This window comes from Emydura macquarii, unplaced genomic scaffold, assembly GCF_026122565.2.
Source record: "Emydura macquarii macquarii isolate MOO-44397 ecotype Brisbane River unplaced genomic scaffold, CSIRO-AGI_Emac_v2 contig_778, whole genome shotgun sequence".
In the NCBI taxonomy this organism is placed as follows: domain Eukaryota; kingdom Metazoa; phylum Chordata; order Testudines; family Chelidae; genus Emydura; species Emydura macquarii.
Window position 1 is genome coordinate 94,763 of NW_027130915.1, and position 15,962 is coordinate 110,724.

At 47.5% G+C, this 15,962-nt stretch overlaps 1 protein-coding gene across 1 annotated transcript; it reads right to left on the reverse strand.

Annotated features, from left to right (window-relative positions):
• Window positions 1-1,197: 1,197 nt before the first annotated feature.
• Window positions 1,198-14,359, reverse strand: LOC137149594 (stonustoxin subunit alpha-like). The gene is made up of 2 exons (XM_067543104.1): window positions 14,260-14,359; window positions 1,198-3,344 (listed from the first exon to the last, which is right to left on the reverse strand). Exons 1-2 carry the CDS (start codon window positions 14,357-14,359, stop codon window positions 1,198-1,200), a joined length of 2,247 nt encoding a protein of 748 aa, XP_067399205.1.
• Window positions 14,360-15,962: the final 1,603 nt, after the last annotated feature.

Here is a 15,962-nt window from a genome sequence, read left to right on the forward strand (position 1 = left end):
AAAATGATTAGGGTGTGGAACAGCTTCCATTTAAAGAGGGATTAAAAAGACAAACTGTTCAGCTTGGAAAAGAGACGACTAATGGGGGGTATGACAGAGGTCTATAAAATCATGACTGGTGTGGAGAAGGTGAATAAGGAAATGTTATTTACTTCTTCACGAAACACAAGAACCAGAGGTCACCTGATGAAATTAACAGGCAGCAGGATTAAAACAACCAAAAGGAAGTACTTCTTCACACAATGTACAGTCAACCTCTGGAATTTGTGGCCAAGGAATGTTGTGAAGGCCAAAACTATAAATGGGTTCAACAAACAATTAGAGAAGTTCATAGATGATAGATTGATCAATGGCTATTAGCCAGGATGGGCAGGGATGCAACCCCATGCTCTGAAGGTCCCTAGCCTCTGTTTGCCAGAATCTGGTACTGGACAATGGGATGGATCACTCAATGATTGCCTGTTCCGTTCATTCCCTCTCAAGCACCTGCCATTGGTCACTGTTGGCAGAAAGGATGCTGGGCTAGATGGACCATTGGTCTTTCCCAATACGGCCATTTTTACATTTTGAAAATGTGGTGCATAGATCCTACAGGAGTGGGCACCCTGAAAACAGCTGTGATACTGCACATGGACAGTCACTTTACCTTCAAAATAAAGCTGAAGGGAATTTATTCCTCGGACAAACCTAACTGTTTACACTGGAGCTTGAATCCCTCTGACCAGCAGGTTTAGCAGAAACAGTGGCAATCCACATGCAAAAACTCTGTTAATGTGGAGTTATGGATGGAGGTGCTCATCCATGCCCTGTTCTCCTCAGGCGCTTCCAGAGCATGACTTTAATTCCCAAAGTCACACATGGAAAACCAGGAAATGCAAAGTTAGGGTGACATTTTCCACACAACCTTAACTCTGCCCAGCTGGGTTGGCAACAGGAACTGGGAACATAACAGCATCCTCCTTATCCTAATCAAACCTGTCATTGTCTCTGTGCCCAGCACCACTCCACATTAGAACTCTTATTATATAGTCTAATGTATTCTCTCTGTGACCTGGGTCTGGGGCATTGGTCACCTCAGCCATCCAGTCCATGCACAGGAACCAGCTGGGGTGTTTAACTGGACGCTAGGATTTATTTGTAATTTTACTTATCTGAATGGAAGCTGACCCTGCATTATACACCCAGAATATTGTAGATTCATTCCCTTGATAAGGATTTTTGTCCAGTAGCTCCAGGGACCAGAGGGCTGTAGATGAGGGAAGAATAAGCAGATTTATGTAAATGTTTACCTTTCTTTAGCGTTGAGATCCAGCTTTCCTGACTTGGGTGACTCACCATCCCGTCCGCACACACAGCCGACACTCGGAATCTGTACTGTGTCCCAGGCCTCAGTCCATCAATGCGATAAGATTCAGTTCTCTTTCCTGTCCTTCGTTCCAGCCATTTGTCTTCCTGCTCAGACGTTTCACCTCCAGCCTCCTCCTTATATTCCACCTTGTACTCCATTATACTGAATCCATCTCCAATGACACTGGGACTCTGCCAGGTGAGGGTGATGCTAGATGAATCTACAACAGCTTCACCAGGCTTCCCAGGAGGGCTGATAGGAGGGAGCGTCTTCACAGGATCACTCACATCGCTGATCTCGCCGAGCCCTGGTTTGCTCACTGCAGTGTATCGGAACTGGTACTCGGTGTTTGCACATAGCCCGGTTACTGTGAATGTCTTTTGTTCATTATTTACATTCACAGCCGTCCAGTTCTTCTGCCCTGCAATTGTGTACTCTACCTCATAGCCGGATATCGCAGCCCTTCCATAGACTGCTGGTTTAAACGTGAGCTGCACACAGTCATGTCTGATTCCCTTAATCAAGGGAGGAAGAAGCTTTGGTGGAGGCACAAAGTTGGTGCTGACCAGCTCTCTGTTTTCATACAGGTAAATGGAAGCTCCGGGATTGTCCTTGTCTGGAATAGAGGCCACAATGAACCGGGTCTTCCCATTAGGTTTATTGACACGAGCAAAGTCAGAGAAGGACTTTACAGCTTGTCGTGCTTTTCTTCTTATCTCTTCTTCCTCAAACCACTGTTTGGATTTTGGTTTCTCCCCGGCAGAACTGGCTAATGCTGGATCATGAGTTTTCTTCATAAATTGTCTCCGCAGCCAAAGGTCCAATTCTGATAAATAGGATTCCTCGTTGTGCAGTGAAGTGAGTGCAAGAGAGACAACGAAGTCATGGCTGGGGCTGAGAACTGTTCGTTGTAGCTCGCTCTGGGAGGATACGACTTCCACCCCCTCTAGATCAGCCAGGTAGGAATTCACAAAATCCATCTCTGCCTGTTTCTTATCCAGAAATTCATTGAGTTGCTGGGCACCGAATGGCGACTGCTCCTTGCTTGTTAAAATCTCGACCAGAGCCCCTTCCTCTGCTCCGCCACCCCGGATAGCGGGCAAAGTTCTTGCTAGCTCTTTTTGGAAGGTCTGTCTGTGTTGTTTACACAGATCTCTGAATTGCTGGATTTTCCTCTTGATCTCGGGGAAGGTCGTAGCAGCTCTGTCCCTCACCATGTCGTTGCACCGGACGTCGCACTCCGTCAGGTGCTCCATGGCACTTTGAGCATCGTTAATCAGCACCGAGCTGATCTCACGCACTAGCTGAGTGGCTCTGGAATCCAGCAGGCTCAGTGGGTACAGCCAGACTCGCACAGGTACGGCGTTTTCACCAGAGACTCCAAGCCGCTCAGGGAGAGTGGAGTAAACGTCCATGGCATCTTGATAAGTAACTGGGTTGTTCTCAAGAGCAAAATCGCCATAAAATTTGCAACTGAAATTTTCAGTTTTTACCTTTTTCTTGTTCCTCTTCTCCCCAGACCCCTCTGCTTCTCCAGAAACCTTTGGTATCTTTTCTACCATCAGTTTCATGTTTCCCTCTATCTCTCGCACACTCTCTGATGAAGAGACCTCCTGGTCAAACACAAAGAAAGCCTGAGCCCCGTACAGCACAGCTGTGACCACATGGGTGGCTGTGCCTTGGTCAAATACAGCAGGATAAGAGATGTTCTCAGTCCCCAACTGGCTCATAGTCAGCTGCTTATACCTGTTTGTCACTAAGTAATGGAGAACCACTCGAGCATGATGTTTTGATTTCTTGGTATCATTTAAAAATGCTGCAGATCCATCTACTTCCACCATCCCCCCCAGGAGACTGGCCTTCAGGGATGCAGACAGATTGAGGAGAGAGGCTTTGTCTTCAATGGTGTCAGATGCAATGATCTGGAATTCAGTATTGTGCTTTGGCATTGTCTCCACGTCTCTCTTAAGGGCCTCGATGCCCCACAAAGTGATACCTGGAAAATTGCATACAAGGACAGAGTCAGTTATCACTGGAGAGGATAAGAAATTGTTCCAATTTCATTTAATAAAATTATTTCAAATTAAAAATACATCATGAGCAACAAAATACCAGCACTGAGGGCTCAAATCACTGTGCCCTGACATCTGACCCTCTGTTAGAATCTGTCTGTCCATCTCATAGACTCGTAGACTTTAAGGCCAGAAGGGTCCATCGTGATCATCTAGTCCGACCTGCTGCACAATGCAGGTCACAGAACCTCATCCACCCACTCCTGTAACAGACCCATTGCCTCTGGCTGAGTTACTGATGTCCTGAGATATTGATGTAAAGAGTTAAAGTTAATCCACCATTTACTCTAGTCCAAACCAACAGTGTCCTGTGCCCCAAACTGCAGAGGAAGGCAAAAAACACAGGGTTTCTGCCAATCTGACCTGGTGGAAAATTCCTTCCCAACACAAAGTATGTCAATCAGTTGGACCCTGAGCCTGTCAGCAAAACTCACCAGCCAGACAGCAGGGAAAGAATTCTCTGTAGTAACTCAGGGCCCACCCCGTCTAGTGCCCCATCTCCAGCCATTGGAGCTACTTCCTGCTAGCAGTGGCAGATGAGAGGCAATCTCATCACAACATCCCCTCCATAAATTAATCAAACTCAGTCTTAAAACAAGCTCGGTTTTCACCCCCGTCTACCTATCTGGCTGTCTGTGTGATAATGTGCTAACTGTCCGGTTACCTCATTCACCCCCTCCTCCACCTCCACTGTTCTCATCTCTCTGTTGCATCTTGTCACCATCCAGATTTTAAGATCTTTAGGGCAGGGGCTGCCTTTTTACTGTGTATAGCGACAGTGGCTTGTAATGGGGCCCTGATCCTTTACTGGGGTCCATGGGTGCTACTGCCACACCAATAGCAATAATCAATACACTGTATTATCATTATTATGAAGGCACCGATCACCATGGTGTCCAAGTGCAAGTGTCAGGATCACATCAGCACTAGTGAGAGTTGTGTCGTGCCGGGTGTGCCGCACACTAGTTTAGAGAGCAAGGTGCAGAGTGCACTGACCATCTGCGGAAGTGTGAAGAAGTGTTTTTGTTCAGTGAGAGGAAATTTAATCTGAGTTTACTTGACATATTCTTTTCTTCAAGTCAGGAAGGTCACAGATCTGCTACGCTGGGCACGTCTGCACTTGCAGCGGGGGGTGTCATTCCCAGCTGGAAGAAGGAATTCCCAGTTTCAGGAGGGAGCCTGCTCAGTGCTACTGCACTACAAAGAGAGTGTAGCCCTGGCGGCACGAGGGACGGGCTAGCTTCCCCACGCACGTACCCAGCCGAGATGCTAGGTGTGTACTGAAGATGGCTAGCCCCTCCCACCTCACACTGTCACAGCTACGCTCTTATAAAGCTACCTCAATTAGAGCTAGCATGTGTATGTCTGCTCCGTATGGGAACCACACCCCCAATTCCAGTGTAGACATACCTGAGGGCCTTCAGCCTGCCTGCAGTGGGGGCAGACCCAGACCTGTCAGCCATAGGCAGAAGGGAAGTGCCAGCCCTGAATCACAGAATCAGGGGACAATATCCCTGCATGGAGAATGAAAGCTTTGGATGCTAGTTTCCCATCTCTGAATCTGGATGATCCTTTTGTTTCCAGGAAGAGCTGGGTGTGTGGACCTTGTTATTCACAGGAAATTCAGATAAACCTTCCTGTTCTTCATGATGGTAAGTAACGTCACAGAGCTGTTACAGTGGGATTTTCAGGATAGGAAGCAAGATCATCATTTAGCTATGAACACACTCGACCTTCCCCTGACTGGAGCACTACAGCCTCACGCAGCCTTGATGGAGTTCAAATAGGGCCAGCGAGCAGGCTGATGAGCCAAGGCTGAGCTCTGTGGCCTTGTAAGGGCAGAATCAGGGCAGTTGCCCAAAGAAACCTGAATGTCTGAATGTGCAGAAATCCTCCTTTTCTCCTAACGAGAACAGACAACGCTGGGGAGACTTGATCCGTAGCTTGGACATTCTTACATCCAAATTAACAATTAATGTCTGTGTTTCACTTGCATTAACTAACGTGGTAGTTATGTTATCAGCTTTGTAGCATAAATTGGATCTCAGGCAAGTGTAGAATAAATTCTGCCAGGTGATGTCTACCTGAAGTCCAGCAGAGGGCTAAACACCTCATCTGAGTATCTGTTTTCCATTTAACATCTACCAGCTAGGACTGGTCTGTCTGCTCCTGGGTGGAAGACTGGCCCATGTGATAGCAGATCTCCTCTATGAGGCAGAGGCCGCTGAAGGCAGATGCTGGACTGACCAGGCCTGAGAATCCGTCTCTTCAGCCAACAGGTTGGAATCAGTGTCGCTGCTGCTCTTTCCCATGACCCTGGGGAGCAGAGAGCAAGGAGCAGAGCCCTTGGCAGACAGTGCAAGAGATCATCCTTCACCTGGGATTCCAATGTCAGAGTGCACTGAGACCCTGGGAAGGTCACAAGGCATTTTGACCATTTTCTCTCTGGAAGCAAAAACAGTCATTGGCCTGCAAAAGTGACTAACAGTGAGTGAGGATTTTAACAGCTGCAGGCTCCACTCTGATCTAATGTCTGCTGCTAAACCAGGCCGTGCCGTTGTTCATGTCTCTCTGGTGCACATTGTGACAGGACATTTTGCTGTGCCCAGGGGAGGAGACGTTGAGCTTCTCTCTGGTGCGGTGCTGATCTTGTGTGTTATCCAGCAAGGCCTTAATCCACTGTTCCCTCCCAGGGACAACTCCACGTCCAAGACAGTTGATCTGTTTCTTCTCCTTCAGCAATTCTCTGGATGAAAGAATGACCTGACTGTGTCCCCTCAGCATCCCCAGCAGGCCCCTGCCCTGGGGATATCAGGAATTATTGGATCGTCTCATGTGAGCTCTGGCCGTTGGAAGTGTGTCTGTGCACCAGATCAGCACCTCAGGAATTGGAAGTCCTGGCACAGTCAAGAAACTATGACATGATTGGAATAACTGAGACTTGGTGGAGTAACTCACACGATTGGAGCACTGTCATGGATGGGTATAAACTGTTCAGGAAGGACAGGCAGGGGCGAAAAGGAAGAGGAGTTGCACTGTATATGAGAGAGCACTATGATTGCTCTGAGCTCCAGTGTGAAACTGGAGAAAAGCCTGATGAGAGTCTCTGGGTTAAGCTTAGAAGCAAGAACAATAAGGGTGATGTTGTGGTGGGTGTCTGTTATAGACCACCAGAGAAGGAGGACGAGGTAGATGAGGCTTTCTTCAGTCAACTAGGGAAAGTTTCCAGTTCACAGGCCCTGGTTCTCATGGGGGACTTTAATCACCCTGACATCTGCTGGAAGAGCAACACAGCAGAGCACAAACAATACAGGAAGTTTTTGGAAAGTGTTGCGGACAACTTCCTGGTGCAAGTGGTGGAGCATACAACTAGGGGCCATGCTTCTCTTGACCTGCTGCTCACAAACAGGGAAGATTTGGTAGGGGAAGTAGAAGTGGTGGCAACCTAGGCAGCAGTGACCATGAGATGGTCGAGTTCAGGATCCTGACAAAAGGACGAAAGGAGAACAGCAGGATACGGACCATGGACTTCAGAAAAGCAGATTTTGGCTCCTTGAGGGAGCTGATGGGCAGGATTCCCTGGGAGGCTAATATGAGGGGGAAAGGAATCCAAGAGAGGTGGCTGTATTTTAAAGAGACCTTATTGAGGGCACAGGAACAAACCATCCTGATGTGCAAAAAGAATAGCAAATATGGTAAGCGTCCAGCTTGGCTTAACAAAGAAGTCTTTGGTGAACTTAAACACAAAAAAGAAGCTTACAAGAAGTGGAAGATTGGTCAGATGACTAGGGAGGATTATAAAAACACTGCTTGAACATGCAGGAATGAAATCAGGAAGGCTAAAGCACAATTAGAGTTGCAGCTAGCAAGGGATGTGAAGGAGAACAAGAAGGGTTTCTACAGGTATGTTACCAACAAGAGGAAGATTAGGGAAAGTGTGGGCCCCTTACAGAATGGGGGAGGCAACCTAGTGACAGAGGATGTGGAGAAAGCTGAGGTACTCAATGCCTTTTTTGCCTCTGTCTTCACAGACAAGGTCAGATCCCAGACTGCTGTACTGGGTGGCACAGAATGGGAAGGAGGTGAACGTCCCACAGTGCTGAAGGAACAGGTCCAAGACTATTTAGAAAGACTGGAGATAGACAAGTCCATGGGCCAGATGCAATGCACCCGAGGGTGCTGAGGGAATTGGCTGAGGTGATTTCAGAGCCATTGGCTATTATCTTTGAAAGCCCGTGGCAACAGGGGGAGGTCCCTGAGGACTGGAAAAAAGCAAATATAGTGCCCATCTTCAAGAAATGAGGAAAGAGGATCCGGGGAACTACAGACCGGTCAGCCTCACCTCAATCTCTGGAAAAATCATGGAGCAGGTCCTCAAGGAATCCATTTTAAGGCACTTGGAAGAGAGGAAGGTGATCAGGAACAGTCCACATGGATTCACCAAGGGAAAGTCATGCCTGACCAACCTGATTGCTTTCTATGAAGAGGTGACTGGTTCTGTGGATATGGGGAAAGCGGTGGACATGATATACCTTGACTTTAGCAAAGCTTTTGATACTGTGTCTCACAGTATACTTATCAGCATGTTAAAGAAGTGTGGGTTGGATGAATGGACTATAAAATGGATGGAGAACTGGCTAGAGCATAGGGCTCAATGAGTAGTGATCAATGTCTTCATGTCTAGCTGGCAGCTGTCACAAGTGGAGTGCCCCAGGGGTCGGACCTGGGGCCAGTTTTGTTCAACATCTTCATTAATGATCTGGAGGATGGGGTAGATTGCACCCTCAGCAAGTTTGCAGATGACACTAAGCTAGGGGGAATGGTAGATACCCTGGAAGGTAGGGATAGGATACAGAAGGACCTAAACAAACTGGAGGATTGGGCCAAAAGAAATCTGACGAGAACAAATCAACAAGGACAAATATAGAGTCCTGCACTTAGGACAGAAGAATCCTATGCACAGCTACAGACTGGGGACCGACGAGCTAGGCAGCAGTTCTGCAGAAAAGGTCCTGGGGGTAACAGTGAATAAGAAGCTGGATATGAGTCAGCAGTGTGCCCTGGTTGCCAAGAAGGCTAACGGCATATTGGGCTGCATTAGTAGGAGTATTGCTAGCAGATCGCGGGAAGTGATTATCCCCCTCTATTCGGCATTGGTGAGGCCGCATTTGGAATATTGTGTCCAGTTTTGGGCCCCGCACTACAAAACGAATGTGGAGAAGTTGAAGAGAGCCCAGAGGAGGGCAACAAAAATGATGAGGGGGCTGGAGCACAAGACTTATGAGGAGAGGCTGAGGGAACTAGGCTTGTTTAGCCTGCAGAAGAGAAGAATGAGGGGGGATTTGATAGCAACCTTTAACTACCTGAAAGGGGGTTCCAGGGAGGATGGAGCTAGGCTGTTCTCAGTGGTGGCAGATGACAGAACATGGAGCAATGGTCTCAAGTTGCAGGGGGAGGTCTAGGTTGGACATTAGGAAAAAGTTTTTTACTAGGAGGGTGGTGAAGCACTGGAATGGGTTACCTAGGGAGGTGGTGGAATCTCCATCTTTAGAGGTTTTTAAGCTGCGGCTTGACAAAACCCTCGCTGGGATTATTTAGCTGAGGTTAGTCCTGCTCTTCGCAGGGGGTTGGACTAGATACCTGCTGAGGTCTCTTCCAACTCTATGATTCTATGATTCAGTGAGTCCCAATAGGAACTGTTTTTTTCAATTGATTCAGAATTTATCTTTCTAGACACCTTCATTTTCTGTGAATCTTCTCAGAGATGAAGACTTTGCACCTGATCTTGTGCTTCTTCCTCACCCCTCTGTCTGTGATCAGTTTCCCCAGGGCCATCTAGATTTACTCTGCATTTCTCACCAATCTGAGATACTCCAGCAATGGTTCTGCTGTGGGTGTCTCTTTCCCCATAGGCTCTGTGCAGAGTCCTGAAATGCAGCCCAGGAGAGCACCGCAGGGGATTACCTCCCTTCCTAGGCCAAGGACCTGGGAGCACTGGCCAGATGGAATGGCAGCGATCAGAGCTGGAAGAGCAGCCGTCCATATGGGAGGAGCCCACTGCTGTTCCCAGTGCATTTCAGATAAAAATCTCTCTCAGCTGAGTCCTTGAGCACCCAGGGAGAGAGAGATCCACATCTGCCTTCACTGTCAGCAATGGGCTGGTGCCGGCAGAGGATCCCCACGGCCCCTTTCCTGATCTTTTAGGTGTGGCTGGGAATCCCATTCCTGTCACGTGACACTTTCCAGGAGCACAGGGAGGGAAACAGAGCTCCAGTACGGCTCCGGCTGTCACAGGCATTGCAAGTGCTCTGTGTCAAACCGTCAGTCTTGTGCGTTGGGGTTTTAATTAATTGTGTTTTATTTTGTAACTCTGGTTGTGGCAGCTCCTTCTTCTCTCCCCCAGAGAAGGCAAGTATCTTCCCCTTGTCTGAGCTGTTTGTTATTTGACTGAGGGGACTGAGCCCAAAGGATTCGTACTGCACTGTGTGCTGTCAGCAGCGCCTGTGCTGAGCCTGGGGCTCCCCACCCACACAACATGAGGGCGAGGCAGCTGGGCTCTGCACCACGCAGAAGGGGAAGCAGAGCTGGAGCCAAAAGGCAGACGGACCCTGGGGCAGACTGGGACACAGGTGGCCATGTGCTAACCAGAACTTTTAAATTAAACCTGAGAACTTTCCGCAGGAGAGCTCTGCAGCAGGGCCGTTCTGCTAACGCTGCCTGAAGGGGAGGAGGCAGAATATAATTGAAGGGCTTTGCACAGGCAGGACACCCCCATCAGCCAGTGACTGGATGGTCTGGTTTATCAGCCGAAGACACGAGCAGGCTGAAGACCCATCGTCCCAGATCTGTGGACCTCAGCCTGATGAAGAAATCCAGGATACAATGAACAGGAATGTTGGGCTGTATTGCCAGGATTATAGATACTGCAAAAATGAGTGTAGAAAAATCAGACTGGTTTGTCCTGTAAAATCCTGACAAATTAGTTGTGTTTGTTTAAGAAAAAACGACGTTAAAATGAAAAATCCACCTGAGAATGGAATGTGAAAACCATGCTGGAATAATGACACCCTCCACCCTGCCCTGTTCTATGGAGCTAATACAATATATAACACCTTGAAGTTGAGGGGTCTCGGAACTTAACTGGGAGTTTTACAGTTGGGAAGATCCTGGGAGACTACAACTCCCACGATGCCGTGGGGAAAAAGGAGAGAGACACTTCCCCTTCCAGGGAGTCAGAGAAAAGCATGTGGGGAGACTCCCTTTTGGTGCTGGGGTGGAGCGCAGCGGAGGCTGGTAGCTGCTGCTGGGAGCCTGCTGGGGTTGTGATCGAGCAGGGAGCGTCGGGGGTTGGTGGCATTGCCCGGGCCAGGGCAGGGACTGAGCCCGGAGCTGGCTGATGCGGGCCTGCTGTGAAGGTGGGGTGAGTGCCCCCCACACTCTGTTGTTTGGGGCAGGACGTGTAAAGGAAGGGGCACAGCAGAGAGACTTTGACTGGGCCTGAGAAGAGGCAGAGAGAGTCCCTTCAAGCAGGGCCAGGACTGCAGACATTTGGTTGGGCCAACTCCAAATCTCCAGCGTGATACCTGGGCTGAACTGGTACATTGACCCCACAGCATGCTGTCTGCTGCTTCAGATCTGCAACGCGCCCATGCCAGCAAGGGGTCAGGCTCTGAGCTCTAGGGCAGTGCACACTCCGGAGGGGGGTAAACAGTGGCAGTGTAAACACCAGTTAGACAGGTTTCGTTTATCACTGTATACTGGTTTTATTAATTGATTTATTCAACTGCCCTGTGGGTTTAAAATAACAGTGCTGTTTAATTTCAGTCTGTGATGCCATATTCCCTTAACTGGCTAAGTAACAGTGTGTTAGCTCTAATTTAAGCATAGTGGATGATGAGTTTGCATAATTGCAATTGTTGATTTAGACTATGTCACAGATTATTGTAATTATCAGACTAGCTTTAGTCCTGGAAGCTCCCAAGGCCGCTATTGAGCGTGTGCAGGGGCCAGCCTGGTGCGAAGGGAAAAGGAGATGGGGTCTCTGTTTCTGCTGAGAACTGATTTTAGAAATGGCTGTAAAAAGCCTGAGATGGAAAATGTCTTTTTAGCAGTTATTTAATCTTAGAATGTTCTGAAGTTATAAAATAGTTAAGAGGCCTGGACGCCAGCAGGGATGGAATGCAGAGAAAGACCTTGTAATTTAGATAAGGAAAGTTGAAAATACTGAGCTAGAAAATTCCTAGATAAGCAGTTTTTTGAGTATGTATGGCCATGGAAACTGTGACGTATAAAGACTTGTTTGTGTGAGGCTATAAAAGCTGTTAGAATTTTATGTTAAGAGTTGCCCCTTGCATAAGGGACCACCTTCTTTACGTAAAGAATAAACTTTGACTTTGCTAATTTGTTGTTTGGCTTATTCTGGACTATCCGCTGGGCAACGGACTTGTAAGTAAGGACCCCTGAGTTTGGGTTCTTTCAGAAAGGCACTGCCAATTTTAAATTCCTTTAGAAGTAAAGGGACTGCAGCAGAAGGGTGGATAGAGGATTCCCACCTATCCTACATCATCACTGGGATATTCAGGATCTCCTTTGTTGTCAGCAACCTTAGGCACCCTTGCACACCGGTGAGTGTTGTCTGCTCCCAAGTAACCCCCCCCCTCCCCCCCTCAAAAAAGGGGTTACAATATATATGGGTCTGCCGTAAAAATGAGAAGCTGTGCTGACATGTGCCTATGGAGAGATGGTCGTTTGTCCATTCCACAGTTTATAAAGGAAGATGGTTCCAAATCCTATTTTAACGCTCCTCTAAACGTAGCTTGTAAAATTGCCAGACTGACTGCAAGGGAAAGGGTGAATTTTCTGCAATGTTTGAGTAAACTCAGCCTGATGTTTGTGAGATACAAGCCTTAGAAATTATCCTGGTCTGGAATTTGGACGTCTGTCCAAGGCTTATTGTCTAGCTCAGATGTAGCTTGTTGCTGCCCCTCAGAACGTTCCATGTAGTTAAACCTCACTGACAACGCAGGCTCCGGCTGTACTGGAGCAGAACAGATCGTCATTCAACAAAGTTATGAATATTTTGTTGTGAACAGGTCTGGGCCCAATCCTGCTATAACCAATTTCAATGAGAGTTATGGGCCCAATCCTGCTCCTGCTGCGCTACGCTCCTATTTAGGACAGTGGAGTTCTTTGTCCCTGATGTCAGGGGAGTGGAATCGGGCACTTTGTCTCGTGGAGCAGCAGCCGTAATAGTTGCTCCATAGTTAAGGCTGAAACAAGCTTCCCATTATAAGCCTGATTTTCAAACCGATATCCTAGAAACGGCCAGGCCCTCTGCGAGCCAAGTCACCTCATTGCTACCCCGTTCTCCTCACGTCCCCTGTTGTCTCCTGCCTTTGTCTCTTGACTTAGATTGTCAGCTCTTTGGGGCAGGGACTGGCTCTTTGTTCTGTGTTTGTGCAGTGCCCAGTGTAATGGGACCTGGCCTGTGGGTGCTACCGCAGCACAAATAACACTTACAATTAATGTCTGTTTTAGTTACCTCCCCCAGTTCTCCCTGCTCCATCCACATGCAGTGTCTTGTCGCACTCCGAGGAGCTGAGCTCCCTGGGCAGGGAGTCCCTTTTTACTGCAGGCTTGTGCAGTGTCTGGCCCAAAGGGGCCTGATCCTTGCCAGGAGCCTCTTGGCCTTACTGCAGTACAGACACTAAACACACTTACCCTGGGTGAGAGGTTGCAGGGAAACATTTTCTGGGAAGTTTGGCAACAAACTGAAAAAACAGCCATTTTAAAACGACAGTTTCTGAGAAGTGTACCTGACGTCCTGTTTCAAAATAAATGCCCAACTTATTTGGTTCATCTTTGCTTCAAGATGGCTTGGCCAAGAAACTCTGAATTTGTTTGTTGGTTGGGTTTAGGAGAAGTGATTTTTTGGGGGGAAGGTGGAACGAGAAATATAAAATAAACTAATATTATGGTATTAGTTTTATACTATACTAAGCTTTACACAAAGCTGGGCAGGGAAGCAGTTGACTATCTACACACTTCTATGGCCTCACACGCGTTCATGTATTTATCCCTGCAACACCCGTTTGAGGAGGGGAAGGACCATTATTCCCTTTTCACAGATGGGGAACTGAGGCACAGAGAGACTAAGGGTGGAATTCACAGTGCAGCTTAAGCTCCTGACTTCTGTGAAGGCTCCTAATTTCCACTGATTTCAAATAGAAGTCAGGAGGCTCAGTTGTTTCTTGAATTCTTGCCTGCGTGACCAGCCCCATGGCACACAGAGAGTTGGGGCAGACCAAGAATTTAAACCCAGGTCTCCTGCATGCCCTGGCCAGCTCTCCCCTGGACCAGCTTTTCTCTCAGACGTGGTACCCATTGCAGCAGGAACAGAGAGCCCAGGAAGGTTGGGGAAGCCGCTATGGAAATGTTATTCTTCTGCACATCAGTGAGCAAGAACTGCTTGCTTTGCTGCTTGGAGGGGGCCTCAGATTACCCAAGTCACTCCAACAGCTTGTTCGACATTTCTCAAGCTGCTCTTAGTGTTTCTTTCTAACAAACATGTAGGTTTTGTCTAAGCAGTGGAAGTTATTGCCTAGTAAGTGTCTGGAAAATGCTTTCTGTCTAAGCATCCTTTAAACGTTTCATTCATGTTTCACTGCATCTCAGTTTTAGATCTAACCAGTCACTTTCCTCTCTCACAACTGCTGCCATCCTAAAGGAGCAAAGCCTGAACCAGGTTCTTCTGTTGAAAAGGCCCTGCAGGGTGGCTAAGTTGGCAAGTGGTCTGTAAACAACAGACACGAGTGGTGCTAGCTGCAGGTCTAAACATACCTGGTATGAGAGCGTCGCTCCGGCAGTCGTACAGCATCCCCAGCTGCAGAGGGCGGCCCAGGGCTGGCATCTCAATTGTTGTAACTCCAGTGTAAGCCATGGTGGCAGCTGAGAGACTGATCCAGCCCTAAAACACACCAGCAGCATGGTTACAAACACAACGTGATCTCCTCCTACCTGTGTTCTCCCTGTGTGAATTTTATCCCCCATGCTTCGAGCAGGGGGTAGGACTAAATGCCTCCTGAGGTCCCTTCCAACCCTAATCTTCTATTATTCTTTGATTTCCAGACTGTTACAAATGGATGCTATCAAGGGAAGCAGAAGGTCTATCCCTATGACAGCAAATCCATCCCATCCATAGACTATGCTGGGCTCTTTATGGGACATACGTTTTTGGTTGCAGCAGACGCCCATTCTAAGTGGCTTGAAATATTCCATATGAATTCAGCTAGTTCAGGGCAGGTAGCTGAAGAATTAGACTATTGTTTACACAGTTCCTGAACAGACTGTGGCAGGGGAACTCAATTCACATCTAAAGAATTTCAATTATTTGTCAAAAGAAATGCTATCACATGTCACATGATCTCCATAGCATCCTGCCAGAAACGGGTTAGTGAAAAGGTTTATCCAGACATTCAAATGAGTGATTTGCACTGCGGCATCAGGTAAGGGTAGCTTCCAATGCAAGACTGAACTTTCTGGTGGCCAGTAGGAATGCAGAACATGCTTCTACAAATGAGACACCAGTGATGTTTTTTATGGGATATAATTTAAGGTCTCATCTGGACTTGTTCAAGTGGTGTGTTCATAGAATCATAGGATTGGAATGGACCTTGAGAAGTCTTCTAGTCCAGTCCCCCGCACTCATAGCAGGACTAAGTATTATCTAGACCGGGGGTTCTCAAACTTTTTTTTGTTTGGGACCCCCTTTGAAAATATTTCAGGCTGTGATGAATCCTCCCTCCAAAAAGTGATGACCCCACCCATGCCATGTCACACTTACCTGCATGCACGGGGGATGACAGCTCACGACCCCCCCATAATAACCGCGCAACCCCCTGTTTGAGAACCCCTAATCTAGACCATCCCTGACAGGTGTTTGTTTCACCTGCTCTTAAAAACCTACAATAACAGAGATTCCACAACCTCCTTAGGCAATTTATTCCAGCGCTTTACTGCCCGGACAGTTAAACAAGTTTTTGTTAATGTCCAAACTAAACCGCCCTTGCTTCAATTTAAACCCATTGCTTCTTGTCATGTTCTCAGAGGTTAACAAGAACAATTATTCTCTCTCCTCCTTCTAGCAGGTACTTGAAAACTGTTATCATGTCCCCCCTTAGTCGTCTGTTCTCCATACTAAACAAACCTAATTTTCTCAGTCTTTGCTCATAGATCATGTTTCTAGATGTTTAATCATTTTTGTTGCTCTTCTCTGAACTTTCTTCAGTTTGTCCACATTTTTCCTGAAATGTGGTGCCCAGAACTGGCCACAATAGTCAAGTTGGGGCCTAATCCGTATGGAGCAGAGCAGAAGAATCACTTCTTCTGTCTTGCTTACAACACTCCTGGTAATACATCCCAGAATGATGTTTAGGTTTTTTTGCAACAGTGTTACACTGTCCACTCATATTTAGTTTGTGATCCATTATGATCTCCAGATCCCTTTCCACAGTACACCTCCTAGATAGCCATTTCCCATTTTG

Coding starts and splice junctions, on each gene's coding strand:
- LOC137149594 (XM_067543104.1), bottom strand. CDS start 14,359: ATGGCTTACACTGGAGTTACAACAATTGAGATGCCAGCCCTGGGCCGC. Junction 3,345..14,259: donor GAGCGACGCTCTCATACCAG/GTATGTTTAGAC, acceptor GCAATTTTCCAG/GTATCACTTTGTGGGGCATC.